Source organism: Coffea arabica, chromosome 6e, assembly GCF_036785885.1.
Source record: "Coffea arabica cultivar ET-39 chromosome 6e, Coffea Arabica ET-39 HiFi, whole genome shotgun sequence".
Classification (NCBI taxonomy): Eukaryota; Viridiplantae; Streptophyta; class Magnoliopsida; order Gentianales; family Rubiaceae; genus Coffea; species Coffea arabica.
Window position 1 is genome coordinate 3384980 of NC_092321.1, and position 19587 is coordinate 3404566.

Here is a 19587-nt window from a genome sequence, read left to right on the forward strand (position 1 = left end):
GCGAAGCAATGCCGTCCGGTTTGCTTGAAAAGTGGCGTACTACTTGCATGCCATGCGATGCGATCTACTATTATATCTTTCTAAACATCAAGAACATGGCTAATTTCTTGGATTATATTTTGGCAAACACTTTTGTTATTCTTCGCGATTATGATTACTTACAAAAGGGGAGTAGAAAAGTGAAGGTATGAAATTTGGATTGGAGAGATGTTTGGAATTTGGATTGGAGAGATGTTTGGCTTTACGTGGTTAATGTTCCAGGGGGTTATGGGATCTCTTATCACAAATGTAACCGCAGACGGGACGGGGACAAACAGAGAAAAAGAAAAATAAAAAGTACTAAATAAAAGGGATGTAAGCCACGAAATTCTCACTTCTTGATAAGGTCCTAATTCGCTTATCAGCGCCGCGCCGGTCATGAGATGAGCCCTCAAACGTTACCCAACCCTCCCTCCCCCCCCCCCCCCCCCCCCCCCCCCCCCTGTTTATAGCGTCCGTTTGTCATCAGCCACGGAAGATTTTGGTGTATCTACTTTATGAATTAGCACTTTCATATAGTATTTTGATTGAATTCGGGGGCTTCTCACATCGGAGTGAGATGATGAAGTAGGTAGGTACCTTCTTCTCTGCCGAATCGGAGTAAATACAGCCACCATTAAGGATTGGTGAAATAGGTGGGTAGCTTAACAACATTTTTTTTATTTTTTTCTTTAAATAGAGAAATGGATAATTAATTGAGGATGCTAGTTGCAGTAAATTATCTATTGTGGGTAGACACATTAAATTTTTGGAGTTACAATAATAATTGCATGGTTCATCAGTCAACAGCCACTACGTGTAAATTTAGGATTTGAGGAATGTCAAAATATCTGAAAATGAAAAGTCGATCTGGTACTGCTGGGCTAGGAAACAATTCCAGAAAGAATTTAGTGGTAGCAGTAGTCACTAAATATTACATCAGCCGGCCGGATGAGATAATTCTCTAATTCTGGGGCCTCTGCCTCCAACTCTCGCGTTCGCTGTCTAATTTCTCTTTGGTTCACCCATTCTTTTTTGCTTTTTGCTCTTTTATCCATTAATTTATCCCGACTGAAGACGCTTATCGTCCGTTCTCCTTCAGTCCCACCCCACACTCAGCACTGCAGTTCTTTTCCTCCAAACAACACCTCATTCTGAGAGCCGCCGCCGCCGGGTGATACTCTGTTTAATATTGGGAGGACTTAAGTTTACTACGTAGTAATATAAAAAGATGTCTAAAAAGGGTGGAGCAGTGCTGCAAAAAGATGTGCCCTGGAGGGCCTCATCCCCTGCAGCCAAGCCCCTCCCCAAAATCCACCAATCTCCTCTGCTTCGCCTTCCTCAGACCCCTTATTCCGATTATGCCCTCTCCCTCATGAAGGTTTTTTAACATTGCTCCTCTCCCTCTCTCTCTCTCTCTCTCTCTGCTTCCCTTCTTTCTTTGTGGAATAAGGGCTTATTTTATTGTGGGTAGAAGAAAGTTTTGATTTCTCTGATAATTTTTTTTCCTTTTTTATTTTTTCTTTCAAAGAAGTGAAAAGTTTCCATCTGGTGCAGCACCAAAATCCAATTGGAAGCGGGTTAGGGCAGGAGGCTATAGTGGAAGCTGCGGGTCCAGACTGTATTGTACCAGGCCAGACTCCGCCCATTAAATTACTTGGTCTTAAGGTTCTTTTCTTCTTTCCTCCTCTTTCTATGCTATTCTGAATGGGTTGGTTGCATGAAAATATGACCAATACAACCTTATTTTGGGTTTAATTCTCTGTTGCTTTGATTTCCTATTCACTTTTATGATGGACTTTACTTGAATTTTCTTTTCCTTCTTTTTGTAATTGAAGAAGAAGTAGTTCTAAATACACCAACATATGGCAATTACAGTCTAGTCATATAAAGTTTTTATGATTATAATGCTATAGTGCTTTTGATCTTTTTTCTGATGCTACAGTTACTTGAAATCAAAGGCTTATGTTTTTTGCTGCGCTTTGTGGTGCCAATGATGTTTTCAAAGAATGGTGATGGTGGTGGTTGGGTTGGTTTATGGTAAATGAGTGAACGGTAGTTTCGTGGGGGGTTGTCAGTCCTTTGTTTAGAAAAATTGGCATAAGTTGGGCATAACTTATTTATCATGAGCTGAATGTCAAACAGAATAGGTAAAAGGTACCTGCTTGCCCGTTGATCAGACTGGGCTTAGTTTGCGAGTTTGGGATAGAAAGGGATGAGAAACCTTAAGTTGCAATGGAAAAGAATGGAAGAGAAAAGAAGGGAGAAGGTTATTGTATCGTTTGAGAGTTTAGAAAAGAAATGGAAAGATATAGGACGTATATGTAAATTTATTTTTCTTATGTAGCATTCTGAGGGCAAAAATAGCATTTGGAAAAATTAAAATAGGCATCTTCCAACTTTCTGTCCATATCCTCCCAATTTGGATATTTTTTTTTTCTAACTGTAGCGCTCCATTCTATCAGTCCAAATCCATCCGTATCCTTTCGCTTCTTTCCTCAAATATATCCCAAACAAAGGAAAGCCCAACTTTCTTTTCTTTCTAAATCCCTCACTCTCAAACTAGCTCTGAATGTTTCCCAAAGATGACATTTCAGCTGTTCTGCATTCTAATTCTTCTCTAAAGCATGTGGATTTGTGTAAAATGTTATTAAAGCTCTTGCTGTCAATGTGCTTCGAAAGGGAGCTGTTGGGTTGAAATGGAGTAGGAAAATAATTCAGCATACAGTAACCTAAACTTCAGACATTGACTGGAATGAATGACCTTGCTTGCAAATAAACAATGATTCTCTTGGCTATATTTAACTTTCACTCAGAAGCTCAGTAACTTATGATGGATTTCAAATCATGATGTTTTTTTGAACTTTATTTTTTCTTGCCTTTTCCTGATAAGTGCATTTTGGGACATAAAAATGGTTATTTTTAAATTCCAGATCTTCTGGATGAGTTAAGCTGATTGTTGAAAACCTTCTTAAAGTTTTGTTATGTTTGATGTGAGATGTTGACTGATTGACAGGCATTGGACGAGAGACTGTGATGTGTGTGTTTAAGGAGGGTGATTGATACAAGCAGTGGGAGTTTGATTGTGAATATAACAACTTCCAAATAGGATTTTAATGAACTTACAACTCAAAGCCTTGTTATGTACAATTAGCTTCTTTAGGTAAAATTGGAGTAAAATTTGACTAGTGGTCTATGAGAATAACTTAACAGATAATTTGGAGCCCATCCCAAAAAACTTATATACACAGATACCTAATAAGTGATTTTCCAGATGTTTGCCTTTTCTTGCACATCTGTCTTGCATCCTTCAGCTGGGTCATTAACCTTTGTACCTTTAACTAACTTGACTTGATGGAAGAATATACTATTGTTTCGATTTTAGGTTTGGTTTGTTTCCTGATATATTGGCTGCTCATTTCTTATCTTGTTTTGTTTTGTTTTTTGTTTTTTTGTTTTGGTTGCTCTGTAGAGTGAATTTGATAGACTTTATTATCTATAATACACTGTCTCCCATATCTTTGGTTTTAACCCACCTATTATCATTGTCTATCTTTAGAATGAAGTTTTAAGATTTCTTTGCCATATTTTCTGTCACAGCTTATTTAAGCTTCTTTTTTTTTTTTTTTTTTGCATTTGATTTGAACAACCATCTGGTCCTCATCCTATAAACGTCAAGTATTGTGATGTCTCCTGGGTTTTCACGTCTTGCTTTGTCTCAGGTGTGGCCTATTGACATTGACCTGAAGTTTATGGAACCTGTTGGGCGAGAGCTCCAGTTAGTTGGCAAGGTGAAGTTGCATTCTCTGACTTGATATTTTCCACTTTCTGTTTACATAAATACTGTTAAAGGAGGCAAAGTCTCAGGTAAATTAGGAAAGTGAACTTGCAGTTTTTCCTCCACAATAAGAAGTTGCAGTACCATTTTGACGTGGTCTGTTAGTGTTAAAATTAGAGTAACATTCTTTCTGCATGGATAATTGAGGTATATGTGTGTCCATCGAGTTTTGTTTGCTTCTACGAGACTTTTAATTGCTATTTGCTTTCTAGTTTCTCTACATATTTTATTCTACAAATTGATGCTTGGAGTGGAACTTGTTTTCGTACTATTGTGGGATAAGAAAAACATCATGGAGTGGGCCCACAAAATTGGACTTGAAGCATGTTATGTGCTTGAATGGACTGGTGTTACCAACTTCTAGTGTTGATGCCCTGCATGAAAAGATTAGATTGGGCTCAATTTATGGAACCAAAATTTACAGGTTAACATATGCTTGCAAAGGCATGCACTTGCATTGGCTGTGGGAACCTGTACTGGGTCCTGTATATCATCTTGTGGATGGTCTTAGACTGACTCGGGATTTTGAAAATAGTTGGTGAAGAGATGATTTGAAGCACCATTCTTTCCTGCTTCTGGACTGAAATACTGGTGAATGATAATTATAACAAAAAATGCCACGTTAAGCTAATTTTGTTAAACCTAGTTCTTTGTTAACTTCATTGCCTGATATATTTAACTTCTTGACCTTTGGTTGCAGTTCATGGATTCGGCTGTTGAACTTATGAACAAGTCCTTTATTGACCGCTAGTGGTGTTTAGGCTGTGAGAGAGGATGGGACATGCCTCATAAAAGCGAAGCAAACGCCAAGTGTAGTTGCCCCTGTATTTTTCCCCGTCCAGTTTTGATTGATACTCTGGAACTTTTTGTACTGAAGAGGCACATATAGTTGATGGATTTGTGCCTTCTCTCCATGCACTGTCCACACCCACGCTCCACGGGGTTTCAAACCTGGATGTCATGTGGAGCTATAGAGTTTAATTTGTGTCTGAACTTGCTCCTCTCGATGTTTACATTCTACTCGAGTTTGTTACTGAAAGATCGTACCCAATTCATTCACTGGTCTAGAATATAGATGTTTTTAGAGTATGGGGGTATTATCACTTCTGGTTGTGGAAAGGAGATGCTCGTTTAGAGGTTGCGTTAGTTTCTCAAACTCGATAATAACGGGGAAGAGCAGTATATCTTTGTTGCAGAATTTCAGAACGTGGGAAGAAAACCAAAATTGCAGTACAGTCAATATTCTCCTTGGGCCTCTTTTATCCTGTGATAGAACCTTCTGACACAAAAATGTGGTTGAATTGCAAGAAAATCTTGCATTTCAACACGACTCATTTCGGCACATCTTGAGGTGCCATTGCCTCCTTCTTAGGCATATGGTTTACCAATGTGAGACCGCAAGGTACAAAAGCATCCAGAATTTTCGTTGCTTGCTATCTTCGTAATAGAACAAATGCTTTTTGCCTTATTCTTTGGATGATCACATGTAAAATTAGCTGTTGACAGGTATTCTTTCCCATTGTCAACGTTGGATGAATGATAACTATGTAAAATTAAATTTAATTTTTGCATACATCATGAATTCAACGGTAATAATGTATACACTGTAAGTGTGTTTAAGATTTACTCTATTAATTATAATCGGATAGAGAGTTAGAGGCAAAATGAGTACACCAACTGCTATAAGACCGGCTTCTTTTATAGCAAAAGTGAATGACAAATTCTGTAGACAACAGACCAGAAATAGTGATGCAAAAAGGAAGATAAAACTTCCCCTTGATCATAAAATCCAAATTAATATAAAATTCGTGGGGAAAGACCTAATGGGAGAAGCCTCTTGAACATGTAATCCACAAGGAGATTTGAGTGTTTTCCAGCGAGTATGCCATGTAAGATGTTTGGAGCCATTTCCATGCCCCCCCCCTTTTTTTTGTCTATTAATTCTTGCTCACTTTGCCACCTAGTACCTTGTATAAGAAGGATACCATGCTTGTGGTATCTTGTAATAACTATGGACCACTATCAAGTAGCCATGCAAGAAGCGGAAATGCGTAAAGGTCCCTGGCTTGAGGAGGAAGATGAAAGATTAATTGCTGCTGTATCTATCCTAGGAGAACGACGATGGGATTCTTTAGCAAAAGCATCAGGTGATGATTCTGCATCCATCCTAATGGAATAACAGAAGTCCAGGTTGTTACAAAAAAGGTAGGGGAGGGTCATAAGCTAGGAATAGGAATTGTGGCTAAGCAGGAAGGTGGACGAAGCATAGCGGAGTGGGTGCTAGTAGATAGGAGCTCATCAGTGACTATCCAAGATGTAGCCATAGGAGTCAGGTTGGCTCTAATAAAAGCAAGTCAGCTGAGATGGCCAAGGATCAAAGTTATCACTGCCAACAAAAGGCTCACTTCCTTACTAAAATATGGGACAGGAGATCATCCAAATATGGTCACACTGGTGGAAGATATTCTAGCATTAGCTAAGCTGTTTCAAGTGTGCTCCTTTGTTGTAAGGGATACTAGTAATATGAATCTATGTAATCAGATTAGTCTTTATGCTCTAAGCATATGTATGGATGAGGAGAGAACCTTAGTTCCTCCTTAAGTGTCATGGTACACTTGGTACAGTTAGTCGAGCCGTTGCTCAAATATTGTAAAGTCTCAAATTTCTATGAAATATCATCTATCGTTTCCGGAAAAAAAAAAATAATTCTGCATCCATCCATCATATGGATCTTGACTTTTGAAGCTAGCATGAGCTGGTAATATATGTAAAAAAGTTGCACGTGCATATGCAGGGTTAAGGAGGAGTGGAAAGAGCTGCAGGTTGCGATGGATGAACTACCTCCGTCCCAATCTAAAACTGTTGGGTATTAGAGCAGAAAAAGGTAGAGCAAGAGTGAATACGTATTGCAGAAGTCTAATTTTATTGAGGCATAAGAAAACAGAATTTAGAGAAAATCTGAAAAAAATCTGCTAGAGATAAGATCCTAGAATCAGAATCATATCAAGTACTTGACTTATCTACTGCCTAAGAATAGCAAAGTGAATAACTAACTGCTGCAATCTGTTAGCAGTTCCACAAATCATGCTTCTCAACACTCCTCCTTGGTTTTGGAACTGCATACTCCTAATTTTTGCCTCAAGAACTCAAATCTTTCCTTGGGAAGAGCCTTTGTGAAGATATCAGCACTTTGATCTTCTGTTTTGCAGAAAATCAGCTGCACTTCTCCCTCCTTTTGCACTTCTCTCAAAAAATAAAGCTTTATCTTGAAATGTTTCGTTTTGCCATGGAACACTGGATTGTTGGAAATAGAAATTGCAGCCTCGTTGTCAACAAATATCTGAGTGCAATCTTCCTGTTTCATGTGTAGATCAGTCATGAGTTTTCTTATCCATAGTGCTTGATTCACAGCAGCAGCGGCAGCTACATATTCTGCTTCTGCAGTGGATTGAGCTATGACATCCTGCTTCTTTGAACACCATGAAAAAATTCTAGACCCAAAAGTAAAACAGTAACCTGAGGTGCTCCTCATATCATCAGCACATCCAGCCCAATCACTATCAGAAAAACCATGAAAATTGAAATCTTTAACTTGACTGTACCTTATTCCATAATCAACAGTACCTTTAACGTATCTCAAAATCCTTTTTGCTGCTTGAAAATGAATTTCACTAGCACAGTGCATGTATCTTGATAACAGACTCACTGCCTGCATGATATCTGGCCTGGTTGCAGTCAAATACATTAGACAGCCTATTAAGCTTCTATACAGCCCTTCATCAACTTTTCCAGCTCCATCTTCTTTGCAAAACTTCTCCTTTTGATTCATTGGAGTCGCAGTTGATTTGCACCCTTCCATGTTAAATTTTTTCAGGACCTCCTTTGCATACTTTTGCTGGCATATAAACACTTCATTTTGCTTCTGTTGTATCTCCATACCAAGAAAGAATGACATCATACCAATATCAGTCATTTCAAAGACATCTTCCATCTCCTTCTTGAACTTATCAATCAACTCCTTGCTGCTTCCTGTAACAAGAAGGTCATCAACATATAAAGATATCACTAGTATCTCACCATCAACCTTTTTAATATATAAGGTAAATTCACTCAGACTTTTTTCAAAGCCTAAGTTCATCAAGTGTGCATCAATTCTGCTGTACCAAGACCTCGGTGCCTGTTTTAAACCATACAATGCCTTTTTTAGACGATACACCTTATTTTCTTTTCCTTTAATAGCAAATCCTTCAGGTTGCTCCACAAAGATTTCTTCCTCCAGGTATCCATTTAGAAAAGCTGACTTAACATCTAATTGATGTATAAGCCAGCCCTTTTGTGCAGCAAGAGACAACAACATTCGTATGGTATCCAATCTGGCAACTGGAGCAAATGTTTCGGAGAAATCTACTCCAAACATCTGAGCATATCCCTTAGCGACGAGTCTTGCCTTGTGCTTGTTTACAGAACCATCAGAGTTGAGTTTGGTTCTATAAACCCATTTGACACCTATCACCTTTTTGTGTGTAGGTCTGTCCACCAACTCCCAAGTTTGGTTTTTGTCTATCATCTTGAGCTCCTCCTTCATTGCAACAGTCCATTTCTGATCAGTTGCAGCTTCTTTAAATCCTGCAGGCTCCATAACAGCAACATTACATCTTTGATAAATATCAGAGAGTAATCTGGTTCCTCTAACAGGTTCTTCATCGACATCATCATTCTCTACCTGCAATTCAAATTTATCTTCATTTTCCCAACTCCAGCTGTCTGACTCAAGGAATTTAACATCCCTGCTCACAATTATTTTGTTGCTTTGTGGTGAGTAGATTATGTAGGCCTTTGAAGATGAGCAATAGCCTACAAAAATCCCCGACTCTGCTTTCTTGTCTAACTTGTCTCTTTTAACCTGAGAAATATAAGAGTAACACAAACAACCAAAGGTCTTTAGATAAAGCAATTTTGGCTTGTAGCCATGCCATGCTTCAAATGGCGTCTTTTTCAGTAGAGCTTTTGTTGGCAATCTGTTTAGTAAAAAAATTGCTGTGTTCATAGCCTCTGCCCAAAATTTCTTTGGCAGCCCTTTATCATGCAACAAGCATCTTGTCATCTCCATAAGAGTCCTATTTTTACGCTCTACCACTCCATTTTGCTGGGGAGTGTAAGGGGCTGTCAGTTGGTGCTCTATGCCTGCATCTTCACAAAATTTGTTGAATTTTTTTGAGGTATATTCAGTTCCATTATCGGACCTGATCACCTGCATGCTGCAACTACTTTGATTTTCAACCCACGCTTTAAACTTCCAAAAGATGTCAGCAACCTCAGATTTGAATTTCATGAAATAAATCCAACACATTCTAGTGTAATCATCAATGAAGAGAATATAAAACTTACTACCATTCAAAGATGGTGTTTTTTGAGGTCCTCCAACATCTGTATGTATCAATTGCAGCTTATGTGTAGCTCTCCAAGTTGTACTTTGGGGAAAAGGAAGCCTTGATTGCTTCCCGTATTGACAAGCAGCACATGTAGGAAGCTCTTCATCTAACTCTGGCATACCTTCTACTAAGTTGTTTTTCTTCATTGACAGCAGAGCATCATGATAAAAATGGCCCAATCTCTTATGCCAAAGCGTTGCATCGTTAATTTCTTTGTGTACAGCCGCTTGCTCCTCTCCCATCAGATCCAAAACAAAACTTTTGCCTTTCATTTGAATTCTGAACATTTCTCTTCCTTCTGGATCTTTAATTATGCAGCTTTTATCTTCAAATAGCACCTTATAATCTTTTTCCAACAACTGAGCAATACTCAAAAGATTTTGATCAATTTCTGGAACATATAAAACATCAGAAATTAATTTCAAACCTGTGTACCCTTCAATTGCCACTGTTCCTATGCCTTTTACAGCAAGGTAAGCTCCATTTCCAATCCGGACTCTAGTGGTAGTAGTTTTATCAAGCTTTCTGAAAAGTTCTCGATCATAAGTCATGTGGTTTGTAGAACCACTATCTATAAGCCAGCTTTCCATGGAGCTATTAGTAGCAAAACATGAAGCTGCAAACAATTGCTCTTCCTGAGGTTGATTCTCAGCAGCCTTGGCTTCTTCTTGTTGCTGTTGAGACTTGCATATCTTTTCCACATGCCCTAACTGACCACATTTGTGACATCTTACATTTGGGTTCCACCAACACCTTTTCTGCGGATGATTGGTTTTTTTGCAATAAGGGCAAAGTGGATATACTTGAGATTTGTTATTTCCAGGCACCTTTTTGTTGTTTTTCTTGTTCTTGCCCCTGTTGTTGTATTGTGATATGGCTTGAAAGGCACCTTCCACCGATCCTTCTTGCCTCATCAGCCTTCTTTGTTCTTGTGCCTGCAGTGCATTTAACAACTCTGCCAAGGTGATACTTGACAAATCTTTTGAGTTTTCCAAGGCCGCGATTGTAGCCTCGTACTTTTCAGGGATTGTAACTAGAATTTTTTGAACTATTCTAGAATCAGAAAAATCAGTACCAAGGAGTCTTACTTTATTGACTATGTCAAGGAGTCTGTCGGAATAGACCTTGATAGTTTCTGAATCTTTCATCTTCTGCATCTCAAATTCACGAATCAAGTTCAACACTCGCATCCCTTTGATTTTTTCATCTCCTTCATATTCTTTCTTCAAGAAATTCCAGATCTCATGCGCCGTTTTCAACGTCATGATTCTGGTAAAGATTGTGGATGTGACAGCTGCATATAGACTTGCTCTGGCTTTCGATTTCCTTTGTCTCCTCTCATTATGGTGTTTCATTTGAGCAACTGTTGGATTGTTTGGAAGAGGAAGTACTTCATAATCATCCTCTACAGCCTCCCACAAATCATTTCCACCAAGATACGCTTCCATTCTGACAGCCCACATTTGATAATTTGTTCCATCAAATATGGGAGGTCCAAGTTGATAAGTAGAGGAAAATTCTGGATTCATCGTAATAAGGTAAGTGTTTAAACTCTCTCAATCCTCACAGATCCCTCAAGATGAGAGCTCTGGTACCACTTTGTTGGGTATTAGAGCAGAAAAAGGTAGAGCAAGAGTGAATACGTATTGCAGAAGTCTAATTTTATTGAGGCATAAGAAAACAGAATTTAGAGAAAATCTGAAAAAAATCTGCTAGAGATAAGATCCTAGAATCAGAATCATATCAAGTACTTGACTTATCTACTGCCTAAGAATAGCAAAGTGAATAACTAACTGCTGCAATCTGTTAGCAGTTCCACAAATCATGCTTCTCAACAAAAACACGGCCATATTACTGAAGAAGAGGAGCATCTCATTATCCAACTTCATAAACAATGGGGTAACAGGTACTCTTCTTTATCTACTTCCTTCACAAAGATGATTAACACATACGCAAAACAGTTCACAGTAGACAGGTTGTAGAACTAACTAGACAGAAGAAATTTAAGACAACAAAAGAAAAGCTAGCTAGCCAAACACCGGACTAAAGCAAGCATTCCTTTTTCCATGATTAAATTAGATGATTCGCTATCCATTTTGCAGGTGGTCAAGGATTGCTCGTAGTTTGCCTGGAAGAACTGATAACGAAATAAAGAATTATTGGAGGACTCATCTAAGAAAGAAAGCATTAATTCTGGAACAAGGTCTATAGTGAATTCTTCATGCTTCATGATTTTGTTGCACTTCGATTTTGAGCCATTCTTCCCTGACTTTTTTTTTTACGTGCTTATAAATTATAATTGCATCTTGTTCTTTGCTTTCCTGACATATTCGTAATGTTATTGCAGAAAGCTCCGCGTCCAACAGTCGACAGAGTGTTACTACAACTGCTACTACAAATAATTCCGAGCAAAACTCTCCGCTTGGAATATGTGAAGCCTTCAGTACATTGCATTCGAACAATGGAGACTGGGATTCTGAGAAGGACGATTATAATCTGAGAACTTGTGGTGACCTTTCTGGCGAGGTTGAGAAGCTATCCAGCTTGGGATTAGCCTATTCACCTTATGCAACGAGATTAACAGACTGGACGTCAAACTGGACGAGTATTCTTCTAGTGGATATGATGATGAGACTAATTTCTGGGATAGTTCACTCTTCATTTGGAACATGACCTAGTTAGTTCTCAAGGGCATTAATTTGCCACCAAAAACAAATAATAAATGTTGTAGACTTGTTGTATTATATGTGTTCCGAGAGAATGTATATATCAATTGCAAAACAGCTCGTGCTAATGAGCTGTTTTTGTTATATTTCTTGGCGCTCATCATCTGGTCAAAAAATTTTAATTAAGGCTTTTGTCAGAAACCATGCGTTCTATTTTCTTGGTACTTCTTGTAGAGGGATGGGGACCATAGGGTGCTTTCTTGTCACTTGCTAATTATTAGATGTCTGATCTCTTGGTTCCTAATCGGCGGATTCGAACGGGACTAAAGAAAGAAAGTCGCACCTTTAAACAGAAAGGGCGTATTACTGCACATCTTTTGAATTTAATTACAAGAAAGATGATGGTCGCCACAGTGATTCAAGTCCGTACAGAAAAATGTTGATTGACTGACACATGGACATTAATGCGAGGAGAAATTGAAATGTGGATGAGTAAATGTTTTTGTAGCTCATCCCAACAAAGACATTCCTGTTCTAAATATTATCTTTGTCACAAATAAAATTTATTTGATTGTCTAAATATATGAAAGGACAAAAACAGTTGTATTTGTCAATTGTTTAGCAATCGAGGGCTTGATTAAATGAGAGTTGATCAAGTGGATATGCAGATTTATCAGTACCAATTAAAATCGATGGTTTATCAATCGATGATATATATATGTTGACTAGTAAGATGCTCTGATTTATCATATTGTGCATCAATACGTGAAATTTACACTACATCTTGAGCATCAATTCCATGCTGTAGCAGCATATACACTGCTCATCTGTCTCTTAACGCACGGCTATACAATCAAGAAAAGACTCGCGTTCAAAATTGTGTTTCAAATTAAACTGCGTCTTTGTTCTTTTTTGTTGCCCACTTTCTTCCTTCTTTCACAAGCGCAAGTGCTTTTCTGCAATGATCTTTATAGGTCGTCGTCACAAGGGTTGGTCAAGTCCCAAGTGACCAAAAGGGGATAATGTTTTTGTCATATGGGAACTAATTAAATCAAGATTCGGAAATGAGATACATGTATATCAGTCCAAATAAAATGCACTTGCAAAAAGAAATTATGGGATTTCCTCTTTTGGTGGATACAAATCCTTTAGGAACCATGCTTCTTTTAATCATGTTGGAACCATCTTTAAAGTAAATTAATAGAATATCATGCTCACCAATAATGGACTCTTTTAGTCGTCTATTATAGCTCCCTGAATCCTGATCAGCAACTTGCTCCAACGCTTTCTCTTTGGTTCTGAAAAAATAATTAGCCACTGCCCGCTTCTACTTATCCTGTTGTTTTGAAACCTTTTTGTCTAAGACCTCTCCTTCAAAGGGAAAAAATGGAACAAAGAAAGATAGTAGTATGTTGAACCATGGGGTTTTAGAATAAGCCTTCTTTATCCTCCTTTCTTCTTCTGGGATGGAAACTGTTGTTCTCTCTTGAAATGTAACTAATTTCCTTCCTAACTAAGATATACACAAGTATAGAATTCTTGCAGCCATATATATAAAGAAAAGAAAATGCTCACACTTGGATAAACTCGATTTTCAAAGGCCCAAGTTTTAAAAACTAATAAGTCTACCAAAGTTTTGGCCAGAGAAAAAAGCGTTAAAGTGCCGTTAATGATTCAAATTGCATCAAGAAATTCAAATTGCTGTTTTTTTTGTTTTTTTAGTCTTGTTGTCGTTAGATTCCTTGCGGAAACAACATGGACGTCAATGGTTAAAACTTCAACCCAAAAAAAAAAAAAAGTAGTTATGACTCAAAAAACAACAATGTTGACAGAGCCAGGAGAAAGGATAATAAGGTGGGAAAGGAGGGGGTTTTGCAGCTGCCGGAGTCGTCGTCGTAGTCATCGTAGTCATCGGAGTCTCCGCCCAGATCACTCCCACCAGTTCCGTTACCCGCAGTCCACCGGCCCATCCGACTACCCCTGCTTACAACCAACATTTTAACAAAGGCTTTAATTCGGTCGAAGCCCAGCAACAGCCCGACCCTTAATGGGCCAGAAAGTGAAAACGGAGAGGGGACAAGAAAAGGGGGGAAAACAAAAAAAGTGCGGGAGAGAGAGAGAGAGAGAGAAAAGGGTAAAGACCTGGAGCCCCAAACCCCGGCATTCATGGTGAGCTGGTCAATATATGCAGCAGACTTGGGCTCCACGCTGTATGCCTTCTCGTATTTGACCTCAACGCCCTCGCCAGAGGTTACAAAGTAGGCTCCATTTACCATAATGTCCCCATCACTCCTCCAATTCCAGCCTTTCCATGCATCCTCTGCTGTCTCCACGCGCTTCGTCACCTGCCCCAATGCAACACCAGTCAAGCTCCAATATCAGCAGCATCCAATGCAAAATTAGTACAGCTATATCTAGCAGACCCTTACTTTTTTTTATTAAAAAAAAAGAATGAACTTTTTGGGTACGCTGCTTTTGTTTTTTTTTTCTCTTAATAGTGAAAGCTACTCGATGATACCATGACAACAGAAAATTCTCCCAACCAATGATATATAATTGGTAGTGTAAAACAAATTTTCTTGTTTGCTGGAAATTATGAAAATCCGTAGTGAAAATTTGAACCATGAAGAGAACCCTTATATATATATATATATATTTTTTTTTTTTTCGATACGATAGCTTCCTACACTATAAAGAGGGAGGATCTAAAGAGGTCTTAGGGTAAGTCGAAGAGAACTGAACCATCACCGGACCAAACGGGTGCACTACGCATCCGTTTGGATTTTTTAAACAAGATCACATTTAATTATAACAAATTTGTGAGATGCAAGGTTTGGTGATAGCCACCAACATTGCCTCCTACCCTACCAAGCCTTAGTGGTGGTGAGGACCTTGTATACTCCAAGCCTCCTACCAAACCAACATTGCCTCCTACCAAGCCTTACATTGGTGGTGAGAACCTTGTATACTCCAAAGTTTTTGGTATTTGCAAGTGTTGGTGCTAATGGTAATTTAATCTGTATGATGGTCAATATGAATCCTACCAATACCATACATATTTCGTGATCAAACTCAAATGCTACGTTTCTTCTACTCCCTAGATTGCAAAATAAACATTGAATGCTCGTAACTAGGGGTTACTCGTCGTCGTCCACCACCGGTGTCTAAACAACAAATTTGTAGTATAGCATCAGGTAAATAATGATGATCCAGAATGAGAGTGGTGTTATATAATTACTATTATATAGTGAGTGAGTGGTAGTAGTAGAGTAGAGTACCTCCTTAGCATTGCGGTCGGAAGGGGCGGTGTAACGGTTTCCTTGGCTATTGATGGTGGGATTTCCGCTTCCCCCAATGGCGTACATCTCCCACCGTGTAAAGTCATTGTTGACCACATGAATATACCCTCTCCGGCACCTGGGCATCCTCTGAATCAACTTTTGACCGAAGTGATTGAATGCAATGGTGACCTGCATCCCCGAATCCGGCAAATAATCGTCGCTGTGCCCCAGTAGCATTACCTCGTTGTGGTGCGAGAAATGGTTGTTCGAGATGGTAATCCCCGTGGACCCCATCACCGCATCAATCAGCCCGTCTTTACAGTGTGATAAAGAGCAATGATCAATCCAGATATCCCTCGCTCCGAATATGGATATCCCATCACCGTCCGATAATGTCCGCCACCCGTAGTGCGTGGGGCTCGACCGTATGTTTGTCTCCCCCGCCTGGTAGCAGTGATGTACGTGAATGTTGTGGATTATTATGTTAGTGATGTATTGCAGCGTTATGCACCCTCCCCCCGTTATGTGGACGTTAGCCCCCCGGCCGTCCAAGGTTTTGTAGGAGTTGAAAATTAACTCTTCGGATAGACTGATGACCATGTTGGCGGCGAACACTATCCAGAGGGGCTCCGTTTGGATAACGGCGTAGCGGAGGGTGCCTGGGGCAGGGTTCACAGGGTCGTGGTCAGAGGAGTCGGTGACCACGTAGTAACGCCCCCCCTTGCCCCCGAGGGCGTACTGTCCGAAGCCGATGGCGCAGTCGGCTAGGCGCTGGCGGTCGAGCTGCCAATTGGTGTCGCAGCGCCAGCAGTCGTCGATTGGATTGCCGGTTATGCAAGAGGACTGGTCGTTGGACTCGTACGACAGCATTTGTCTTCTTGAAATTGACACATTTACTTTTCTGCGCAATGATTAATTAAGAGGTAAATTTAGTATCAGCTCATCATATGCTACCCGTCTCTGTTTAATGTTTAGCAGCTTATTACTACCAAAATAATTTTCATCTTTGTTCTAATCACCACCATTGATGGAGAAAAGCCATAGTAAGAATGTGGACTAATTAAAATACGGGGTCCAGTAATAAGGGGGCTAGGGAACCAATAAATACGCAGACAATGACGCAATTTCTTCAATCACAAAAATAACAAAATAAAAAAAAAAAAAAAAAAACAGGGACAAAAGTTCTTGGCTTGTTTAGATTTGCCGGAGAAGCAAAGAGCTGCAGGTCCCTAAAGAGAAGAAAAATGCAGTACACAATGCATCCACCCAAAGGGACGATATATATATATGGAACTAGCAAAGAGCTACATTTACATTGAGCAAACAACATCTATATTGGACGAACTTATCAAGTAGTGCTGTCTATTCAGTCCCAGTTGAGGGGTGAAACATGTCACCCAAAAAGAAAATGCTCATGATACAACAAGGTAGTTAAACCGGATCTGTAAGACCTCAGCAAAAAGGAAGGCCTCCCCTTGTTCTTTCAGAAGAAAAAGAAATTCTCAATATACATTAACAAAGAAAAAAAAATGGAAGGGGTAACATCTTTCTGTTTGGGGTGTTTAGACAAAAGCGAACCTAGACAAGTTTATAATGTGGCTTGCTAGAGTGCCAAAAACAGGCGACAGAGTCTAGTAAACTGTAAGAGATGGTAAAACCTGTGGATATCTTCAACAACAGCTTCAGGGTTGGGGTGTTGACCTGGAAGAGTAAGGTTGTGGAATGCTGAACCAAAGGGCAAGAATGAGATGGCAAGGCAAGTAAGGACAATGCAGGTACTGTGGAACATCTTCACCACTCTGTTGATTTTTGAGACAAATTGATGCACTCGTTTCAGTGCAGGGGAAGATGCCTAACGCTTATAAATGCAGCATTGTTCCGTATGCAGTAAATTGAGTTGTTTTCAGTGAGACAGTGAGCAAAAAGAAAGCTGAATGGTAAAGTTAAGTAACTATATGTGGCTGGTGGGATTAATGTAGATGGAGAAGAGAAGATGCAGTCGTGGCTTCAACTCTTCTTCCTCCTCCTCCTAGTCCTACAACATCAGAACAAGAGCCCCTGTTATTTTCCTTTTGCCATGATTTATAATGATCTTGTTCAAAGAATCTCGGGGATACTCACTGTTGCAAAAGCTAAAAGATTGGGAGGGAAAAGAGGTCCTTCTAATATGCTTTTCTTTTCCTTTTCTTTCTTTTTTTAATTCTTTTCTATATATATATTGGGTCTCTGGTCTGTCTAAAATTCGATTTCATTCTTCTGGGATGGCTCACTGCACAGTCTTCTGGTAAGAGAAATTCAGAACTGCTAGCATGCGTTGATACGCTATTTTGACCAAATAGCGGCAGTTATGAAGTTTAAGTTTCGACAAAGCAAAGCAACAAAAAGAAATAAATACAAAAAAACAGGGACAAAAGTTTTCGAAATTCTAGCCGTGAGACTAGTAGTCTATTTTGATCACTTCATTACCCAATATGGTGAATTTGTTAATAAGTTTTAAACAACAGAAAAAAGTTTTGACAAGCTAATTGTTACCACTGCTATCTATATTGTAGGATGAAATTACTACTAGTTGATAACCCAAGCAATGAAAGGGTGGGTCCTGGGCAGTGTTGTATAATCCCAATTTTTTTTTCGAAGACGATACCTGTTGTATAATCTAATTTATCCTACACTAAAGAGAGGGGGTGGATCTAAGGAGGTCCAGGAATAACTCGGAGAGAATAATTATTGTACAATCCCAATTGCTACAATTGCTAAAGTTGTTTTCTCATTCACATGCTCAAATGAACTAAAATTTTTGAAGCAATATAATGATCTCGTTCGATCAAAAAACCTTAAAAAAAAAAAAGTTCGGATTAGTTTTCGCCTAGTGCTAAAAAATGCTTAAAAAATACATGCAGTGTCCTTTTTTTGTTGTTGACGCGATAGATTCTACAACTACTCTTACGTTTATTCTATATTAAGGGAAAGGAATCCATACCAAACAAATGTTTTTACACCCATTGGTGACTTTTTTCATCCAATGAGAGTTTTAAGCATATCTCTTGTGGCCAACTACTCTAGAGACAGTTGGTTTCTCGTCAACCTATATGAATGGACAGTGCGAAGAAGACAAGAAGAAAGTAAGAAAGAAGGAATCCTATGGTTATACTAGTGAGTGAGGTAAGTTGCAAAGGACGCAAGTCAGAATAACGTTAGTGAGTGTGCTACTAACATTTGACTCCGCAGTACAAGTGAAAACGGGATATTAGATAAAAACTGGAATAAATTTTTAGATAAGACATAAACTTGGTAAATTAAAATAACAAAAAAAATGTTTTGTGATAAGGTATAAACTTGGATTAAATTGTTGTCCCAAAAAAACCGGATCAAATTGTTGGACAAGGATAAAATTCAAATAAGCAAGTTAGTAAATCCACAGCCCATCGATTCGCTTCGCTTGAGTTGTCAATGATTAAACTAATAAATTCCTCTAAGAGAGTATTTAACACCGATTAGTATCTGTTAAATCAAAGGGGGTGACTGTTATTTTTTAAACTTTAAGGGGTCTACTTGTATTGTGGCTAAACCACAGGGAGGTGGATGTAATTAACCCAAAAAAATTACAAACTGTGTATGATTAAGAAGCAAATAGATGAGTTGGAGCGGGGCTCAAGTTCAACTCAAACCAGCTTTATGGATTATTGCGCTGAACTGAGCCATGTGCCGCTACCTTTTTTCACACTCCCGTTTCAACGTTTCTGGCTTCTGGTTATATGTTTTTTACGGATAAAAATCCACAAACAACCCAGTGGTCCTCTGGTCCACATTTAACTGAAGTTTGTCCCAAAAACTGGGCCTACGTCATAAAAGTCGTTACTAATTTACTCTATGCGCCACCATCAGCTGATATAGGGATCGGCGACGAGCTTCCTTTCTTCCGTTCGGTCTTTCTTTCTTTCTTTCTGGGGATTCCGGAAGGAATGGAGCGCCCATTTAGTCGTTGGACCCTTTGTTCTTTTCATGCCATTGTCTCTCGTTCATGCTTACTGAAAACTTTATGCTCCTGTTGAGCTTTTCCAGGTACCACCCGTGATTAACTCACTTGCATAGGTAAAAGCTTCCCTTATTTTTGGCTACCCTTCTGTCCTGTCCCAAACCAACTGATTTTCGTCAATTGTTTGTGACAATTCCTAATCTTACCCGGGAAAATTTTTCAGAATAGACATTGAGTATTCACATAGCTAGCATAAGACTCTTTTTTCTTTTTTTCCTTTTATCAAGTTCTCAATTGATGGACATCTTCTAACGAGTTTGGCAAGGTTGAAAATGTATAAAGCTTAGAGGAAAGAAGTCCATGCTAGCGCATAATC

At 39.0% G+C, this 19587-nt stretch overlaps 3 protein-coding genes across 3 annotated transcripts; 2 read left to right on the top strand and 1 right to left on the bottom strand.

Moving 5' to 3' along the window:
• Positions 1-951: 951 nt before the first annotated feature.
• LOC140009321 (uncharacterized) lies at positions 952-4945 on the top strand. Its single transcript, XM_072054496.1, has 4 exons — positions 952-1399; positions 1576-1686; positions 3741-3809; positions 4557-4945. The coding sequence occupies exons 1-4, from the start codon at positions 1250-1252 to the stop codon at positions 4605-4607; spliced, it is 381 nt and encodes a 126-aa protein (XP_071910597.1). The 5' UTR covers positions 952-1249; the 3' UTR covers positions 4608-4945.
• Positions 4946-5092: 147 nt separating this feature from the next.
• On the top strand, positions 5093-12090 carry LOC140009322 (transcription factor MYB27-like). The gene is made up of 5 exons (XM_072054497.1): positions 5093-6003; positions 6651-6711; positions 11126-11194; positions 11391-11491; positions 11636-12090. Exons 1-5 carry the CDS (start codon positions 5739-5741, stop codon positions 11959-11961), a joined length of 822 nt encoding a protein of 273 aa, XP_071910598.1. The 5' UTR covers positions 5093-5738; the 3' UTR covers positions 11962-12090.
• A 1553-nt stretch (positions 12091-13643) lies between these two features.
• On the bottom strand, positions 13644-17341 carry LOC113694768 (probable pectate lyase 12). The gene is made up of 4 exons (XM_027213631.2): positions 16894-17341; positions 15233-16136; positions 14097-14299; positions 13644-13934 (listed from the first exon to the last, which is right to left on the bottom strand). Exons 1-4 carry the CDS (start codon positions 17022-17024, stop codon positions 13757-13759), a joined length of 1416 nt encoding a protein of 471 aa, XP_027069432.2. The 5' UTR covers positions 17025-17341; the 3' UTR covers positions 13644-13756.
• Between the last annotated feature and the right edge of the window lie 2246 nt (positions 17342-19587).

What these genes read in the sequence shown, in the direction of transcription:
- LOC140009321 (XM_072054496.1), top strand. Translation starts at nt 1,250, where the DNA reads ATGTCTAAAAAGGGTGGAGCAGTGCTGCAAAAAGATGTGCCCTGGAGG. An exon ending in ATGCCCTCTCCCTCATGAAG is followed by an intron (nt 1,400 to 1,575) that starts GTTTTTTAACAT and finishes CATCTGGTGCAG; the next exon opens with CACCAAAATCCAATTGGAAG. An exon ending in TTAAATTACTTGGTCTTAAG is followed by an intron (nt 1,687 to 3,740) that starts GTTCTTTTCTTC and finishes GCTTTGTCTCAG; the next exon opens with GTGTGGCCTATTGACATTGA.
- LOC140009322 (XM_072054497.1), top strand. Translation starts at nt 5,739, where the DNA reads ATGCCATGTAAGATGTTTGGAGCCATTTCCATGCCCCCCCCCTTTTTT. An exon ending in CATAAACAATGGGGTAACAG is followed by an intron (nt 11,195 to 11,390) that starts GTACTCTTCTTT and finishes TCCATTTTGCAG; the next exon opens with GTGGTCAAGGATTGCTCGTA. An exon ending in AGCATTAATTCTGGAACAAG is followed by an intron (nt 11,492 to 11,635) that starts GTCTATAGTGAA and finishes ATGTTATTGCAG; the next exon opens with AAAGCTCCGCGTCCAACAGT.
- LOC113694768 (XM_027213631.2), bottom strand. Translation starts at nt 17,024, where the DNA reads ATGTTCCACAGTACCTGCATTGTCCTTACTTGCCTTGCCATCTCATTC. An exon ending in GTTGTTGAAGATATCCACAG is followed by an intron (nt 16,137 to 16,893) that starts GTTTTACCATCT and finishes ATCATTGCGCAG; the next exon opens with AAAAGTAAATGTGTCAATTT. An exon ending in GCCGGGGTTTGGGGCTCCAG is followed by an intron (nt 13,935 to 14,096) that starts GTCTTTACCCTT and finishes GGTTGTAAGCAG; the next exon opens with GGGTAGTCGGATGGGCCGGT.